Below are 18,885 nucleotides of genomic sequence, written 5' to 3'. Positions count from 1 at the left end.
AAATAAAGTTATATTGGAACACTGCCACGCCTATTTGTTTGCATCTGTGGCTGCTTTCATACTGCAACTCCAGAGCAAGAGACAGTATGGACCACAGAGTTGAAAATACTCTCTGGCCCTTTATAGAAAAGTGTGTGGGCCCCTGCACTGTAGCACTGATAGACACTTGAGGACTCTCACAAGGCAAATTTGGTGCATCATGGATGGGGGAGTCACACCTCAGGTTGAGGTATGATGAAAAATTCTGCTTACAAATGTAAACTGGTTGCCAAAGTGAACATCTTACAGAAAGAGCTAATGAACTTTTTAGAGTAATGATTCTCTAGGATGAGGGCAGGGAGCATACTCTTTAGAATGACCAGTTGTTGTATCTTTGGTATACTTAACTTTGAAATTTTAGTTACAAAGGTGAGTGTGAGAATTTTATCAGGAGATAGCATGGGTTTAAAGATTGTTAAATACTGTTAAGGAACAGTGACTTCTGTGCTGCCCTGGTGGTTCTTCCCTTGAAAAGGCCTTCAAAGTATGTGTAGTCTCCTATAGCTGCAGTTGTCCCTGTCAGTCCATGAGGCTCCTAAAAGCGTAGTTCAGGCACCCAGGGGCTATTTCCAGATTGGCAAATGCCTTAAGAGAAAGATGCTTTGAGTTCTAGGCTCTCTGGGTTCTTATCTAGATTTTGTCTCAGTAATTCCTCATTACCTAGTTAGCCTTTTTATGCTTTTAAGAAAATGATTTTTATATTGCAGCTGTTGTCTAGTTGGTCTTAGCAGTAGGCTGATCCACATTTCCTGAGGCATGGTACCCAGTGTGCCTTCATGTTAATGGGAGAAAAGTAGGGAAAGACATGTTTATTTGGCTTTGAATGTTTTTCAGTCATTCAGCAAGCATTACTGGTGTCTTCTGAGTTATGTATTTATGGAGGACAGATATATGTGTTTTAAATTTTTTTTTTTTTTTTTTTTTTTGCGGTACACGGGCCTCTCCCGTTGCGGACACGCAGGCTCAGCAGCCATGGCTCACAGACCCAGCCGCTCCGCGGCATGTGGGATCTTCCCGGACCGGGGCACAAACCCGTGTCCCCTGCATCGGCAGGCGGACTCTCAACCACTGCGCCACCAAGGAAGCCCTAAAATTTATTTATTGTTTATTTTTCTGCCACATTGAGCAGCTTGTGGGATGTTAGTTCCCTGACCGGGGATCAAACCCGGGCCCATGGCAGTGAGAGCACCGAGTCGTAACCACTGAACCGCCAGGGAATACCCTATGAGTTGAGTTTTAAAAGCCTGACGAGTTCTGTTAAGTAGTCCTAGTCTGTCTTATATCCCCAGTATCTTTTTTTTTTAAATTTTTATTTGGTTTTTTTGGCTGCGTTGGGTCTTCGTTGCTGTGCACAGGCTTTCTCTAGTTGCGTCGAGCAGGGGCTACTCTTCGTTGCAGTGGGCGGGCTTCTCATTACAGTGGCTTTTCTTGTGGAGCATGGGTTCTAGGCGTGTGGGCTTCAGTAGTTATGGCATGCGGGCTCAGCACTTGTGGCTCTAGAGCGTCAGGCTCAGTAGTTGTGGCGCACGGGCTTAGTTCCTCCGCAGTATGTGGGATCTTCCCAGACCAGGGCTCGAACCTGTGTGCCCTGCATTGACAGATGGATTCTTAACCACTCTGCCACCAGGGAAGTCCTGTATCCCCAGTATCTGACTTGGAATTAACATAAATAAATACTTAGTCAGATGGATCTTGACTGCTGAGAAGGAGCTCCATCTAGCAAAGAAGGTAAGCAAGCGAGGTAAAAGCTGCTAAGTGTTGGGTAAATGGTACAGGTTGTGGACCAAGGAAAAGAAAAGATGGTAGATGGTTCTAAGTAAGCAACAGTGATCCGGGAAGGCTTCATTCAGGGTGGTAGACTTGGAGTGAGGTTTTTTGTTTTTTTTAAACATCTTTATTGGAGTATAATTGCTTTACAATGTGTTAATTTCTGCTGTATAACAAAGTGAGTCAGCTATATGTATACATATATTCCTGTATCTCCTCCCTCTTGCATCTCCCTCATACCCTCCCTATCCTGCCCCTCTACCACCCCTCTAGGTGGTCACAAAGCACCGAGCTGATCTCCCTGTGCTATGCGGCTGCTTCCCACTAGCTATTTATTTTACATTTGGTAGTGTGTATATGTCCATGCCACTCTCTCACTTCATCCCAGCTTACCCTTCCCCCTCCCTGTGTCCACAAGTCCATTCTCTACATCTGCATCTTTATTCCTGTCCTGCCCCTAGGTTCTTCATAACCTTTTTTTTTTTTTTTTTTAGATTCCATATATAGATGTTAGCATACAGTATTTGTTTTTCACTTTCTGACTTACTTCTGTATGACAGACTCTAGGTCCATCTACCTCACTACAAATAGCTCAATTTCGTTTCTTTTTATGGCTGAGTAATATTCATTGTATATATGTGCCACATCTTTATCCATTCATCTGTCGATGGACACTTAGGTTGCTTCCGTGTCCTGGCTATTGTAAATAGAGCTGCAGTGAACATTGTGGTACTTGACTGTTTTTGAATTATGGTTTTCTCAGGGTATATGCCCCGTAGTGGGATTGCTGGGTCGTGTGGTAGTTCTATTTTTAGTTTTTTAAGGAACCTCCATCCTGTTCTCCATTGGAGTGAGGTTTTAAAGGGTGAATAGGGCTCAGGCAAAAGTAGTAATTGGGGCTTGAAATAAGCAAAGGCTGGGTGGTGGGAAATCGTGCTGGTGTGCAGGGACAACATTCTTGTTTCAGCCAGAGTAGGAAATGCATGTAGATTGGGAAAAGAGCTAGAAGCTGGGTAGTAGGGGCTAGATAATGAAGGGCTTTTACAACTAGGAGTTTGAGCATTCCTCTTTAGGAATCTGAAGAGTTTGGGGGAAACTGAGGTGAGTACAGAAGGGCAAATACCAAACTAGAGACAGATTGACCAGTTAAGGGCCTCTGTTTTTGTCCAGTCGGAGATAACAAAGGCCTGGACATTGATTGGGAAGGATGATTAAACATGGCTCTGGCTTTGCCTGGCTAAGAGCGTGGTACACATTCCCACTGGGACATTTTCAAAGATCCTTTTTCTATGGCTTGGCTTGTCTATGCCCCCGATTTAACGAATCCGGCCCAATTCCATAGATGCTGCTGTTGATGGGTTTTGTCTTGTGTTTTGTTTTTCACAGATTCTCTTAAATCCACCTATTCTTTTTTTTTTTTTAAGAATTTATTTATTTATTTATTGGCTGTGTTGGGTCTTCATTGCTGCACGCAGGCTTTCTCTAGTTGCGGCGAGTGGGGGGCTACTCTTCATTGCAGTGCGCGGGCTTCTCCTTGTGGTGGCTTCTCTTGTTGCAGAGCATGGGCTCTAGGCACGCAGGCTTCAGCAGTTGTGGTTCGCGGGCTCTAGAGCGCAGGCTCAGTAATTGTGGCACATGGGCTGAGTTGCTCTGCAGCATGTGGCATCTTCCCGGACCAGGGCTCGAACCCACGTCCCTTGCATTGGCAGGTGGATTCTTAACCACTGCACCACCAGGGAAGCCCAATCCACCTATTCTTAAAGGTTCTGGTTAGCTCTTGCATGGATTATTAAATTTTCCTCTCCAACTGTCATTTTTCATGGTGCTCCTGTTCTTCTGCCTGGAATTAACACCTTCTCACTTGACAAATGGCCTACTCAAGTGGCAGTTGTCTTTCTGCTCCCTTCTTGAAGGCAGTGTTACTTAGTCATTTGATGAATGTTTATTGAGCATCTACTGTTTGCCAAGTACTGTTCTGGGCACTAGGAATATATCACTGAGCTGGACAGACAAGGTCCCTCCTCTCACGGTGCTTAACACTGTTGTGAGGCAAGAAAGGCAAACTAGTACATTGTTTCATCCAAGATTTAAAAGTGTTTGAAGAAAATAAAATGGGAATGAGAGAGAGTAACTGGATGCCTAAATTGGGTGGTAAGAGAGACCTTTCTGAGGAAGGTAATCGTGTAATGCACTTATGGGTCTACATGACTCTTCCAATATACTGAGCCCTTAGTAGCACCTTGAGCTATTATCTATCTATTCTTGGCTCTTAAATGATGAGTGACTAAATGAATTATGTGGCTACTCCTCCCCTTTTCCAGTAGTCAGTGCACTACCTGAAACTTCCTTAACTCTCAGATCAAATTACTTTAAGCCTTCTGCAGGTTGTCTCTGCAGCCAAGGTAAGAGAGACGCCGTCCTTACCCTAGAGAGGCTCCCAGTCTCTGGGCAGGAATGCGATAAAACTTGCTTTGGTAAGTATTCTGTGCATCTGGACAGAGAAATCAGGGTGTTTCCAGGGTAAGGCCACTCTTGGCAGCTTCCCTCCAGGTAGTTTAATTACCTTGATCTGTACTCAGGAAAGCTGACTAGTAAAGCTATATTGGTCTATAAAACCAGACTCCAGTGTGTTAATTTATGATGAGAAATATGTCAGGTGCAGTAGACTTCCCCATTGGCCTTAGTGTGTTTTCTTCATGTAATCATATCACTTGGGAAGCTTAACTGAAGTCAAGAGATAGCTCCACATATCAGAATGAGGGGAGTGTAAGTCTAGGGATGGAATGTTTACCAACATCAGATTACCCCTACCACAAGCCTGGCACAGCTTTCCTCCCCACTGCAGTTTGCTTCAGTGATTCTTAGTTCTGTGCATCTTCGTCTTGATATTTTATCTACCCCCAAATGGCATGATTTTACTTTTTATTTTTTTGGCCACACCACGCTGCATGTGGGATCTTAGTTCCCCAACCAGGGGTGGAACCCACGCCCCCTGCATTGGAAGCACAGAGTCTTAACCACTGGACTGCCAGGGAAGTCCCTTTTTTACTTTCTTAAACAGTCACTCTGATTTCCATTATATTCCAGGCCTTGGGACCCATTACTTTCTCTTTCACATTACTTTGCTTATTGCTTTTGTTGAAAGTATCCTATAGCTCTGGCTTGGGGGTGAGGGTGGGGGTTAAGTTTCCAAACTCACTGACTTCCCCAAATGTGCTAGGATCTTCGGGCTACCCAGTTTATTCAAATCTGTGTGACAGTGGTATCAGATACAGACCTAAAGTTCCCAATGTGCTAAATTATAGGTGGCCTACCTGTAGAAAGGTAGCGTTAAAAGCTTTTCTCGGGTTATGACTGAGGTGTGTAAACATGAGGAAATCCTATAGGTCAAGGACAGAAGTCCAGCGAATGGAGACCCAGGGGGACGTTAAACGGCCTGTGACCGTCCACGCAGCAGCTGAGGCTAGTTTTCAGAGGAGTGGGAATAGGGGCCTTCAATTAACATTGAGCCATCCTCTTATACTTTGAAGATGGGAGCAAGGCTCTGTCGCGGAAGAACAGGTCGCTGGACCCCGCGGCGAACGCCTAGTCCTGTTCCACCGGGTCTCCGAGCTTCGGGTTCCCGAATACAGAATGAAAAAGGCGACACCTCAGGCTTGCCTCTCTGCGCATAAAACCCTTTGATTTTGTTGTAAAACTACACTTCCACGTGAGGATCTTAGAACAAGGAAAATAAAAGATAAATGACGGGCGTTACAAGAGCTGGCAACTCGACCCTAACTTCCGAGTTACAACACTCGTAACGCAAAGCGCAGGAATCCAAGCGGGCGCCCGTTGTCAGAATAGCAACGGCGCAGGCTCCGTTCTGACGTAGGGCTTTCTGGGAATTGTAGTTTTCTCATCTTTGCGGGAGAGGAGACGACCTGTCACCGACATCTTTGCACAGCCGCGCCGACACCGGGTCTGAATGCATGGTCCAGTGGAGGGGGTCGGCGTATCAACAGTTAACAACATCTATAATAGGAAACAATATATAACAGGGCTGGTGGGACCTCAACAAAGGCCTAGTAAATGCTCAGGAATTCGGGAAGCTTTCACAGAAAACCGTGCGATAATCGATGCGGACGGATTACGCATTCGCCTGGGAGACAGTGGGAAGGTAGCAAGTGGGATTATTACAGGCAGAAGAAACTGCTCCTACAAAGTTGTAAGCATGAGAGTAATTCTGGATGGCTGAGAACACGAGGGTATTGAGTAGGGGTTGGTGAACAATGGGATCTGACGATTTAGAAATGGGAAGAAATCAGATCATGGTCTTGAATACCAAACCCAAGAATTTGGACCTTTTCTTGAATACACCTCACACGCAGCCCAAGCAATATGAATGACCCCCCTCCTTTGCGTTCTCCCTTATTTTGTTCATCTTTGTTTTATCACTTACCACAGCATTCTGGCTGTGTCTTCGTCCCAAGAGCTCAACAAGGATGGCCGTGTGATAAGAGCTCAGGAAGTGTTTTTTGAATGATCAGATTTCAGTTTTTAGAAAAGCAATTAGCAACATTAAGAAGAGACGGTAAGAAGAGAGCAAGGCTGGATGTAAAAAATCATCAGAGTTTAAAGTAAATTGCTTTTCCAGCCTGCAATTTTCCCTCCAACCAAGGGTTGAAATCTGGCAGCTCAAGGCCATTTCCATACTGGGTTTTGTTTGGTCAACGCTTTAAAAAAAAAGATTAATTGCCCCATATTTTTAAAGTGGAATGTTTCACGCTTAAACAATAACAAAAGATTTCTGGCTTCTCTTGAAAAATTTGAAGACTTGACAATTTGGGGCCCTGATTCTTGACAACAACAGAATGGAGCTGAGTAGCTGCTGCCCCCTTTAGACAGGACATATGCTCTTCAGTTTGTCACATTCCTCAACACTCCTTCCATCCCTTAAACTGAGGCCAAGTACCAGCTACTATTTATCATGATGCTTTTGTTTTCATTTATTTACAGTGAGCTAGCTCTGTTTGGCCTTGGAGGTGTTTAAGTTGCCCATCTTTGTGCTAATCTATCCTGCCTGGTATCCAAGGAGTGATTCAATGAAATTAGTATTTTAGAAAGATTAGTCAGTGCCAAACAGACTGAAGTGAGGAGCCGGGAGGCAGAAAGGAAGAAAGAAATTGGAAACCTATTGAAGGAATATTTGAAAGAATTTGGCAAGTAATTAAATATTGGATGAAAGATGAGGAAAAGGCAAAATACAACTTCAGAGTTTCCTACCTGAATGGCTGGGAAGATGATATCACCAACATAAGAAAGTGGGAGAAGTGGAAGGGGTGGTGGTGATCACTACCTTGCTACCTCTAGTATTTTGTGGGCAAGGGCCATGAGTTACCAATTCCATAATCCTCCAGTATTGTGCCGGGCATGCATTAGGTGCCCAGGAAATTCTAGCTGAACTGAAACTGATCTCAGGTGGGCTATACCTGATGAAGGGGGAAGGAAGGGAGAACTGGAATGCTGGAACAAAACCAGAACATCGTGGGAACTTAGGAATTCTCTCCAGAGTGGATGAACCCGGGGCTTGGGGACAGTTAATCCATTTTGGAGGAAAACCTATGCTAAAGTCCTGAAGCAGAGCAGGAATTTGGCATGCAAAAATGGAGACGGGATGGGGGGGAATGGTGTCATTCCAGGGGAAGGGAGAAAAAAAAAAAATCAAAGAGACTGGATGGCAGGACTTTTCCTGGAAGACGCTGTTAGAGCAAGCTCTTGGTTGGAGCATTAGGCAGGGGATTTGGGACAATGAGGCTGGCAAGGTTGGAACTTCTCTAAACAGTTTTGAGAGCACATCACTTGAAGAGAAGTCTCCAGCCCCGAGCTGCTGCTGCCCCCAGCTCCCCTGTGGCGGGGAGGGCACCAGGTCACTGCATCCAGAGGGGCCCAGAAGGGGAAGGAGGCATAGCCTCCACCGCAGCAGCTGCACCCACCATGGAGAGCATCAAGTGTAGGGTGGTAGGCGGTGGGGCTGTGGGCAAGACGTGCCAGCTCATCTGCTACACAACCACCGCCTTCCCCAAGGAGTACCTCCCCACAGCGTTCGACAGTTATAGCGCCTGCAGGGCTGGCGCACAGTGAACCTGCACCTGTGGGACACAGCGGGCCGGGAGGAGTAGGGCCGCCTCCGCGCACACTCCTACCCACAGACCAATATGTTTGTCATCTGTTTCTCCATTGCCAGTCTGCCCTCCTATGAGAATGTGTGGCACAAGTGGCATCCAGAGGTGTGCCACCACTGCCCCGATGTGCCCATCCTCCTGGTGGGCACCAAGAAGGACCTGAGAGCCCAGCCTGACACCCTATGACGCCCGAAGGAACAGGGCCAGGTGCTGGCCAAGCAGATCCACGCTGTGCGCTACCTCGCATACTTGGCCCTGCAGCAGGACGGCGTCAAGGAAGTGTTTGCTGAGGCTGTCCAGGCCGTGGTCAACCCCATGCCTAGCAAGCGTGGGTGGTCCTGTGTCCTCTTGTGACCCTGACACTCAGCTTGGAGGCTGCCCCTGCCCTCCACCAGTTGTGCCTTTGTGCCTTGTCTGCCCCCAGCTGTGCCTTTACGAATAATTCTGGCACCCCTTGCCAAGGGGGCTCCCCGAAAGCCTTTTCTCCTTAAGGAGGCCCACAGGGAAAGGGGCTCTGGGCCCTGCCCCACTCTGATTGAGAACACTAGGTATTCTCGAGAGCTCATCCAGGCCAAGGTCAGACCCCTCCCCAAGAAGCCAACCCAGCGCCCCCTCCCCACTTTCCTCTACTGACGAGTTGATCCAGCTTTCCACACAGATGTTGCTGCCTACTGTGGTGACTTCTCTCAGGTTAGGGGCTCTCAGCCATCCCTAACCTCTCCCTCGCTGCTCTTCAAATTGCTCCCCCCTCAAGATACTCTCTCCCTTCCCCAGAGAAGGAGCCATAGAATCCTAAGATGAATGTGCCCCAACCTACCCCCCCACCCCCGAGTGCTCAGGCCTTTTGCATCCACTGACTGACTCGGCCCCACCCCCACCCCCTCCGGGCTCCAGGGGGCCCCACCTACTCCCATCAGCATCAATAAAACCTCCTGTCTTCAGCGGAAAAAAAAAGGAAAAGGTTTTCGGCCCAAACTTCCCCAAAATAAATATTTACAAGTTATTTATATGTACAACTAATGTAATATTATGCACTTTATAAACATTAACACACAAACAAGAAATTAAAAAACACAAAAATTAGAAATATTCTAGTATTTTCTTCCCACTCCCGCAACGTATCATACCACACACTGCCTATGTTACCTCCCCCCCAGCCCCTCCCCCTCCACCATCACTTCAGAGCCCCTGCTGTAATCAAAGGGAGCCTTTGGAGTTTCTGAAACAGAGGAGGGGCATGGTCTCTGACGACTTTCCCGAATCCGCAAAGTAAAAACAGACTGCGACATCAAAGAACTGCAATTGCCTTAGAGCGCTTTCCACGTGCCAGGAAACGCCTCAGTGCTTTAATATAACTCATTCAATCCCCAAAGCAATCCTACTCTGTAGGTACCATTATTGTCTTTTAAGATATTTTTATCTTAAGATGAAACCGAGGCACAGTGAGGTTAAGAAACTTTTCCAGGCTGACACAGAAGTGGCGGAGCCAGAATTGGAACCCACCCTGGGTGGGTCCACACTCCATGAGCTTAACCGCTACTGGAGGGGGATGAGGGGGGCTCCCTTGGTTAAGTCCCTCACCAATCACTGCTGTCGTGAGAATCCAAGGTACAGCACGAGGAGGCAGCAGGAAATCACTAACCCCCGGGCCACCTCTTACTCAGTTGTCTAGGTAAAGTCGGCTTATCCGCAGCCTCTGGAGGCCAACTCAGCCGGTCGCGCAGGCGCAGATCGACAGGCTCGGTTTCTATGGTTCCAGGGCGCGACTGCGGAAGGCAGGTCGGCTCCCGTCGTCGCGCTGCAAGCGTCGCGCTGCGGGCTTCCTTTGCGGCAGGCCTCGTTGTCGCCTGAGGATCTTCTAGTAGCGGAGTCAGCAAGGAGTCAAGGACACAGCTGCTGGACGGTAGGGGCTGCGTTTGTTTGCGGGACGCTTAAGCCTAAGGAGCTTCCTTCCGAGATCTCTTTAACAGATTTCCTCTTGGCTTGCTGGGTGTCCGTTCTCCCTGGCCGTGTTTTCTGCTTTTCCAGGCCCCTTGGTCCACACAGCCAGTGTCATCGAAGCTTGTAGGCCGCGCCTCTCTCGGCTCTCTTTCCAGGTTAACGTAGCTTTGTGGCGGACTCATACTTTGGCCTTCTGTTTCTTAACCTTAAGTCCACGCTCCTTGTCCCGGCTTGCATGGCCCTGCGGGATTTGGGCCCCGTCAACCTCTTAAGCTCGTTTCGTTCTTCTTCCCGACGTGCACTCTGCGCTCCAGCCACGTCTGGGTGCTCAGTGTCCCCCAGACATACCCAGCACCTCCGGCTGTAACTCGTGCTGTGTGTGCCCTACTGGAATACTCTGCTCACGGAGCTTCACTTGGCAAGCGCCACCTATCTCAAAGGCATTTTCCAGTCTCATGGGCAGAATTGGTGCTTCCTACTTCGAGCTCTACCTCTTGTGCTTTTCCATTGGGTTCCCAATTCCACGTGTGTGTCCTCATTTTAGTGCTTAGGTTGCACTGCTTTTCCTCCCCATCCCAGTGTCTGGAACGCTATTACTAAGTAAATGACTGAAAGACTGGGTAGAAAAATTTTAGATTACATTCATTTGTAAATCTGCCACTCATAGGTAACTATTGACCCTTTTTTGTGCTTCCTTCCAGTCTTCTTTTGCAGACAGTTTTTTTGGGGGGGCATTATGGTAATCCCCCCTTTTTTTCATTCAGTATTCAAGTGTATGTTTCATGTGTGTTCTTTTCCCCTCATGTTCTACCAGATAGGTACCAGATTTGATTATCTGTTTCTCTATTGTTGCACTTTAAAGTTGTTTGAAATTCTTTTTTTTTTCCCCCAACAGTTACTGAGCTCCTACCGGGTCCCTGCCCTCAAGGCACTCATTGTTCAATGGGGGAGGCATTCATGTAGATAGTGCATTACAGGGGTGTGGGAAGTACTATGAAAAGTCGATGATGCTGTGCTAACACAGGAGGGACATAACCATTTCAGGATGGCTTCTTAGAAGTGTCATCTAAATTATATGGATCGGAAAATGTAAAGAAATGTTTTCATGCTTGTGCTTTTTTGTTTATTTCAGTTATTCTTCAGATCTATCTCAAAGAATTGGGATAACTGAGTCAAAATATAAACACTTTTTTTAACTTTTGATAAAAATGACCTTATCAGTATAGAGGATTTTAATGCATTGTTTTTTAGTTCTAGTTGTCTCTTCCTTGAGTTTTGTGAAAGCACAGAAATTGCTCATCTACCATAAACTGGAAGAACCTGTCTAATGAAAAAGTTTGGGGAGAAGTAGTTGGGAGAATAGTATAAAATAGCTTTCTTGAGAGCTATGTATCTAAGTTATTTCATTTTTCTCAGAAGTTTCTCATTTGATTGCAATTTTACGGCATTCTTTCTTTTTCTTCCACTTCAGCCATGCCTTTCTTTGATGTGCAGAAAAGGCTGGGTCTTGACTTAGACCGCTGGATGACAATCCAGAGTGCTGAGCAGCCTCTCAAGATTCCAGGTCGATGCCATGCTTTTGAAAAAGAATGGATAGAGTGCGCACATGGTATTGGTGGTATTCGCGCGCAGAAAGAGTGCAAGATAGAATATGATGATTTCGTAGAGTGTCTACTTCGACAGAAAACGGTGAGGAAGTGATGGAGACAGGCACTGAATTACTTCCTCATTTCTTTGGGGCTACTTTTAAGTATTTTTAATTGGTCACTGGGCATTAGTTTGCCCAATGTGAATTGGCAAAACTTTTGTGGTGAAACTCCTTCCGTACTTAGGTACCATGTCAAGGAAGTTAAAAACCTTCAGATCTGACAAGGGCCTCTTATTCCTCAGTGTTCTTCCTAATGTTCTCACATATTTTCCTTAGCATTGTATCCTGCTGCAGCCACCAGGTTAGAAATTTCATGTGTATATTTCCATTTTTGCGTAGACTATAAAGTAAAGAATACCAACCAGCATTGGGTGTTTGTCCTTGAAAATCTTTGGGTGAATATATTTCAACCCAATATATATATCCAATCCTCATTGGGGAAGAGATTAAAATCCTGTAGATCTATTACATTGAAACTGATAAAACAATCTCTGGATTGATTTCTACTCTGGGGAGGATGGAGGTGTTAATGAGATTGCTTTAGGTGAGCCTGACCAAAAATGCAGGGGGCAAAAAAAGGTTAATGGCATGGTGTCTGCTTCCTCAAGAGTTGAATGTGCATAACATGTAGGGCCCTGTTCTCCCTTAGAGAAGAAATCTTTGGCTGTGGGCCATCATTTTGCTTATTTCTGTGCTCCAGATATAACAAATATAAATGTTTTTATTACTCTTAACTCCTTGGGGTTCAGGGATACAATTTAGATTTTCACTTAAATGTTTCTCAAAGTTATCTGTATCAAAAACTTTAAATTTCTTGTTTTTTATAATCTGCTCTTGGCATTTGGATTATGTGAAGCCAAATTTGGAAGGAATGAAGGGGTGTCAGGTAATAATTTTGTATTGATCTCTAAAGGAATATTGATCATTGAGTAATATTGTAGTATTACTGAGGGACAAGGATGGGTCATGGTTGGCCACCTACCAGCTATTTAGTTCACAATATGTCTTAACTTGTCTTCTGCGGGCCCCACTTATTCCTTGCTCAGATTAAGACTTTACTCATTATGGAAAATTAACACCAAGAAGAGACAGTGTGATGAGGCGGGAAGAACATTAGATTGGGAGTTTGGAGACCTTGATTTTGATGCTGGTTTTGCCACTACTAGTTTCGTGACTTTGAGCAAGTCATTTCTCTTGTAGTCTTGGTTTCCTTATCTGGAAATATAAAGTGTTACTCTAAGGTCACTCCTCATCCTGTGAGTTTATGAATAGATACGTTACCATTTTGGAGGTCATCTAAGTGAAGAAGCTAGTGAATCAAGGAATTAGAATCAAGCGCTGTTCTAAGTTCTTAGAATGTAATAATGCATATATTTCTCACAATAATCTCCTGTGAGATGCATTATGTTTATTTTCCCCATTGTATGATTAAAAAGTTGAAGCAGGGAAATATTAAGGCTATTACCTAAGGTCATATAGCCCAGTAAGAGGAAATGGCATTTGAACCTGGCAGTGCTGGTTCCAGACCCTGTGCTTGTATCCAGAACACCAAGTGGTGATTGGTTCTAGGTGGAAGAAAGACTTGACATATGATGGTGTGATAGCTCAGCCATGACTAGTCTGTTGGGAGACTTTTTAATGGAGAAATGTTAAGAATACAGTTTTTAAAATGGTTATTGTTTATATTAGTATTTAGGATACCTAGAGTTTTTTTTCCTACTGAAGTTACATCCTAACTAATTCTTTAAAGTTCATGGGATGTTTAATTGAACATACTACCTCTTCATGCCTTTGTGAAAACCTGGTCATTCACTCAAAAAATATTTACTGGATCACCTATTCTGTCAGTAACTATTCCAGGTACCGGAAATACAGCAGTAAGCAAAAGTCTCTGCCCTAATGGAGCTTATATGCAGGGCAGTGGGGCAGGGGTGGGGGTGACAGTGAGCGGTGGGATACAGAAAATTTCCAAACAAGGGAAAATAGTGTGTCCGGTGTTGGTAAGTGCGGTGGTGAAAATAAACAGGAGAAGGATAGGAAGCAGGAGAAGGCATGTATGCTCTTTTAAATAGAGTGCTGCAAAAAGAGCTCAGTGATAGAAGACATTTGAGCAGAGACTTTGAGATAGTGAACCACATGCACATGAGGGAAGAATGTTCCGGGCAGAGGAAACAGCAAGTGGAAGGGTCTCTGAGCTGGAGCAGAGAGCCAGGAGAAGGGTATTAAGAGATAAAGTCAGAGACGTGGGCTTTTTAAGTCATTCCAGGGAAGGAGTCAGCTTTTCCTCTCAGTAAGATGAAAGCTGTTGGGTTTTGAGCCACGGAATAGTGCAGTCAGGATTAGTAAGTCTGTTTTCCATGTCACAGAATCCATGAATTAGGGTTCTCATACAATCTTGAATAGCATGGCTTTCCTCTATTGGGAATGTCCTACTGAGAAGAGGCAGAACTCAAGGCTCTGCCTATCCGAGTGACTAGTAGCTGAGCACATACCACGTCTTTCTTTTAGTGTGGTCCAGAGACCTCTTTGGCTATTTCTGCTTCATTCATACCCAGTGAACAGTTACTAGCAGCAGTGCCACCTTCACATAGAGAGGTCAGGAATATATAAGCTGTGAGATGATCTCAGCTTTTAATATTTTAAAAGATTTTAATATGCACAAGTATACCTCTTAAAGCCTTTGGATCTGTATTGTTTTTGTAAATACATGTATTCCTCTATATCATAGGAACATTTTAGTTATTAGTTTTCAAGGAGATATTATTATATATACCAGAAATTTATTTGTTAAAAGCTTGGGAAATGGGTTCTTTAAAGAAGGGGTTTATCCCAGAGGCCCTCTAGGATGAAAGACTTCCATAGTTTGAAAATGAAACCAATTTTGTATTCAGCTTCTCCAGCTCTCACTTTCCAGTGCATATCTCCCCCAAGTTTAAATACTTTCTTCCTTTGACAGATGAAACGTCTGAGTGCCATCGAGAGGCAGCGGGATAAGCTAATAAAGGAAGGGAAGTACACACCTCCACCTCAGCACCTGGGCAAGGAGGATCCTTGACCCTGAGCAGAGCAGCTGCCGGTGGCTGGAGGCTGATTTTCACGTTCTCTCTTCTCTGCTGGAAACTTTACGTACTGAAAACCCTTTTGTGAAAGTGTCTAAAAATAAAGGATTGCTCTCTCCTATTGGTTCTATATTCTCTTGGATCATACTTCTCTGTACTGAGGTTGCAACCTATTTTTTAAGTTTGAGAAAATGCGTTTCTCTTAAAAATTAGCATCTAGGGAATAATAAGCAGCACTTAACGAATGCTTACTATGTAGGTACTTTAAATATGGTAACTCATTTAAGAAGTTGCAGTGTTTGATTCTGGTTTATTTTCTGTAAAGCACTAACTTGGGCCGGGAGGGAGAGGCAGTACAGAGGGTGGTTGTGTGTTTACGCTAAGGTCTGTGAAGTGTAAATTTAAGGCTTTAAGAAAATGCCAAGTTCAGATAACCTCATTTTTAAGAGGCAACACTATTGTTTCAATTTGCTATCAGTGTTGTGTGTTATGTGTGTTATACATTAGTGGTATATTAGTACTTCTAACTGACATGGTTAGGAACATGTTTTCTTTGGTTTTTGTTTTTATTTTATTTATTTATTTATTTTGGCTGTGTTGGGTCTTTGTTGCTGTGCATGGGCTTTCTCTGCTTGCGGCGAGCGGGGGCTACTCTTCGTTGCAGTGTGCGGGCTTCTTATTGCAGTGGCTTCTCTGTTGCAGAGCACAGGCTCTAGGCATGTGGGCTTCAGTAGTTGCAGCACATGGGCTCGGTAGTTGCGGCACACGGGCCCTAGAGCACTCGGGCTTCAGTATTTGTGGCACGCAGGCTTAGTTGTTCCACAGCATTTTGGATCTTCCCAGACCAGGGCTTGAACCCATGTCCCCTGCATTGGCAGGCAGATTCTTAACCATTGAGCCACCAGGGGAGTCCTTAGAAACATGTTTCCAGATGTAGAAGGGAAGGTATGAACCCTAGAAAATTAATGTAAGTGTTGAGAATATAATGGAAACCTCAGATATCCTGCAGCATTTCTTAAACTACTTTTTATTGTGTTAAAATACACATAACATAAAATATATCGTCTTAACCATTTTTAAGTGTACAGTTCAGTGGTATTAAGTACATTCACGTTGTTGTGCAACCATCACTACCATCCATCTCTAGAACTCTTCATCTTGGAAAACTGAAATTATATCCATTAAACAATAACTCCCTGTTCCTCCTTCCCCCTAGCACCTGGCAACCACTATTCTACTTTCTATCTCTGTGATTTTGACTACTCTTAAGTACCTCATTATGAGTGGAATCATACACTATTTGTCTTTTTGTGACTGGCTTATGTCACCTAACATAATGTCCTCAAGCTTCATACATGTAGCATATATCAGAATTTTGTTCCTTTTCAAGGCTGAATAGTATTCCATTGTATGTATATACTACATCTTGCTTATCCATTCATCTGTCAGTAGACACTTGGGTTGCTTCCATGTTTTAGCTTTTGTGAATAATGCTGCTATGAATATGGGTATACAGATATCTCCTTGAGACCCTGCTTTCAATTACATTCCCATCAGTACTGCAGAAGAGTTCTAATTTCTCCACATCTTCACCAGCATTTGTTATTTTCTGGGTTTTTTTGATAGCCACCTAATGGAAGTGAGGTATCTCACTGTAGTTTTTTTTTTTTAATTTATTTTTAAATTAAATTTATTTATTTGACTGTGTTGGCTCTTCATTGCTGTGTGCGGATTCTCTCTAATTGCAGCGAGCAGGAGCTACTCTTCGTTGTGGTGCATGGGCTTCTCATTGCAGTGGCTTCTCGTTGCAGAGCACGGGCTCTAGGTATGTGGGTTTCAGTAGTTGTGGCTCACGGACTCTAGAGCACAGGCTCAGTAGTTATGGTGCACAGGCTTAGCTGCTCCGTGGCATATGGGATCTTCCCGGACCAGGGATCAAACCCATGTCCCCTGCATTGGCAGGCAGATTCTTAACCACTGCACCACCAAGGAAGTCCTCATTGTAATTTTGATTTGCATTTCCCTAATGACTAGAGATGTTGAATCTTGTCATGTGCTTATCGACCATTTGTATATCTTATTTGGATATATGTGTATTCAAGTCTTTTGTCCATTTTTGAATTGAGTTGGGGTTTTAAAAAAAATTTTTCCTGAAGTCCAATTTTCTATTTTTTCTTTTGTTGCCTTTAATGTCATATCCAAGAAATCATTGCCAAATCCAATGTTGTGAAGCTTTTGCCCTATATTTTCCAAGTTTTATGTTTTTTAGGTCATGGGTCCATTTTGAATTGATTTTTAAAAATATAGTGTTAGGTAATGGTCCAATTCATTCTTTTGCATGTGGATATCCAGATTTTCCAGCACCATTTGTTGAAAAGACTGTCTTTTCCTCATTGAATGATCTTGGCACCCTTGTCATTTGGCCATATGTGTGAGGGTTTATTTCTGGACTCTTGTTCTGTCTGTCCATGTTTCTGTCTTTATGCCAGTGCCACACTGTTTTGATTACTGTAGCTTTGTAATAAGTTTCAAAGTCAACAGTCCTCCTGATTTGAGTTCTCCAGCTTTGTTCTTTTCAGGATTGTTCTGGCTATTCAGGGTCGCTTAAGAGCCTATATGAATTTTAGGATGGGTTTTTCTATTTATGCAAAAAAATTGGGATTTTGACAGGGACAGAATTAAATCTGTAAATTGCTTAGGGTAGTACTGATATCTTAGTAAGTCTTCCAGTCCATGAACATGAGATTTCTTTCCATTTATTTATGTCTTTAATTTCTTTCAGCAGTGTTTCATAGTTTTCATTGTACAAACCTTTCACCTCCTTAAGTTAATTCCTAAGCATTTTTTTAGGTGCTATTTTTAAAATTTTTATTTTATGTTGGAGTATAGTCGATTTACAGTGGCGGTGTACAGCAAAGTGATTCAGTTGTACATATACATATATCTGTTTTTCAGATTCTTTTCCCATATAAGTTATTACAGAGTACTGGGTAGAGTTCCCTGTTCTATACAGTAGGTCCTTGTTGACTAGCTATTAGATGCTATTTTTTTTTCTTTTTTTTTTTTTTTGGCTGCTCTGGGTCTTCATTGCTGCCCGTGGGCTTTCTCTAGTTGCAACGAGCGGGGGCTCCTCTTTGTTGCAGTGCACGGGCTTCTCATTGCAGTGGCTTCTTTTGTTGCAGAGCATGGGCTCTAGGCATCGGGCTTCAGTAGTTGTGGCATGTGGGGTCAGTAGTTGCGGCTTGTGTGCTCTATAGCGCAGGCTCAGTAGTTGTGGTGCATGGGGTTAGTTGCTCTGCAGCATGTGGGATCTTCATGGACCAGGGCTCGAACCCGTGTCCCCTGCATTGGCAGGCAGATTCTTAACCACTGTGCCACCAGGGAAGCCCCTAGATGCTATTTTATTTTATTTTTATTTATTTATTTATTTATTTGCGGTACGCGGGCCTCTCACTGCCGTGGCCTCTCCCGTGGTGGAGCACAGGCTCCGGACGTGCAGGACCAGCAGCCATGGCTCACAGACCCAGCCGCTCCGCGGCATGCGGGATCCTCCCGGACCGGGGCACAAACCTGTGTGCCCTGCATCGGCAGGCGGACTCTCAACCGCTGCACCACCAGGGCAGCCCTAGATGCTATTTTACTTTATTTATTTATTTATTTATTTTGCGGTACGCAGACCTCTCACTGTTGTGGCCTCTCCCGTTGCGGAGCACAGGCTTGGAAGCGCAGGCCCAGCGGCCATGACTCACGGGTCTAGCCGCTCCGTGGCATGTGGGATCCTCCCAAACCGGGGCATGAACCTGTGTCCCCTGCATCGGCAGGCGGACTCTCAACCACTGCGTCACCAGGGAAGCCCAAAACCATCTCTTCTTTTTTTTTTTTTTGCGACTGCTATTTTAAATCGAATTGTTTTTGCAATTTTTTTTTTGTTTTTTCAGATTGATCATTGTTAGCCTTACAGCATTTTGAGTCATAAATGTAAGCTGTAAGGCTTGAATGTAAGTTCTCCTCAAAAGGGAAAATACATTGTGTCCTAGTCTCAATATTGGAAATAGGGGATTTGGCATTTGAGCGGGCCCTGCTTATTCCTTGTGTTAGCCAAGCAGAGTTTTCTTTTTTTTCTTTTCTTTTCTTTTATTTTTTTGCGGTACACAGGCCTCTCACTGCTGTGGCCTCTCCCATTGCGGAGCACAGGCTCTGGACGCGCAGGCTCAGCGGCCATGGCTCACGGGCCCAGCCGCTTCGCGGCATGTGGGACCTTTCCGGA

General features: G+C 44.5%; 1 protein-coding gene and 1 pseudogene across 1 annotated transcript; both read left to right on the top strand.

Annotated features, from left to right (window-relative positions):
- The first annotated feature begins 7,217 nt into the window (after window positions 1–7,217).
- On the top strand, window positions 7,218–8,730 carry LOC101288550 (rho-related GTP-binding protein RhoG-like; annotated as a pseudogene).
- A 991-nt stretch (window positions 8,731–9,721) lies between these two features.
- On the top strand, window positions 9,722–14,739 carry NDUFS5 (NADH:ubiquinone oxidoreductase subunit S5). Its single transcript, XM_004266418.4, has 3 exons — window positions 9,722–9,873; window positions 11,383–11,600; window positions 14,516–14,739. Exons 2-3 carry the CDS (start codon window positions 11,385–11,387, stop codon window positions 14,612–14,614), a joined length of 315 nt encoding a protein of 104 aa, XP_004266466.1. The 5' UTR covers window positions 9,722–9,873; window positions 11,383–11,384; the 3' UTR covers window positions 14,615–14,739.
- The last annotated feature ends 4,146 nt before the right edge of the window (window positions 14,740–18,885 follow it).

Source organism: Orcinus orca, chromosome 1, assembly GCF_937001465.1.
Source record: "Orcinus orca chromosome 1, mOrcOrc1.1, whole genome shotgun sequence".
Lineage (NCBI taxonomy): Eukaryota > Metazoa > Chordata > Mammalia > Artiodactyla > Delphinidae > Orcinus > Orcinus orca.
The sequence above is the reverse complement of the archived record's forward strand: the minus strand, read 5'-3'. Positions and strand labels throughout refer to the sequence as shown.

What these genes read in the sequence shown, in the direction of transcription:
- NDUFS5 (XM_004266418.4), top strand. Translation starts at nt 11,385, where the DNA reads ATGCCTTTCTTTGATGTGCAGAAAAGGCTGGGTCTTGACTTAGACCGC. An exon ending in GTCTACTTCGACAGAAAACG is followed by an intron (nt 11,601 to 14,515) that starts GTGAGGAAGTGA and finishes TTCCTTTGACAG; the next exon opens with ATGAAACGTCTGAGTGCCAT.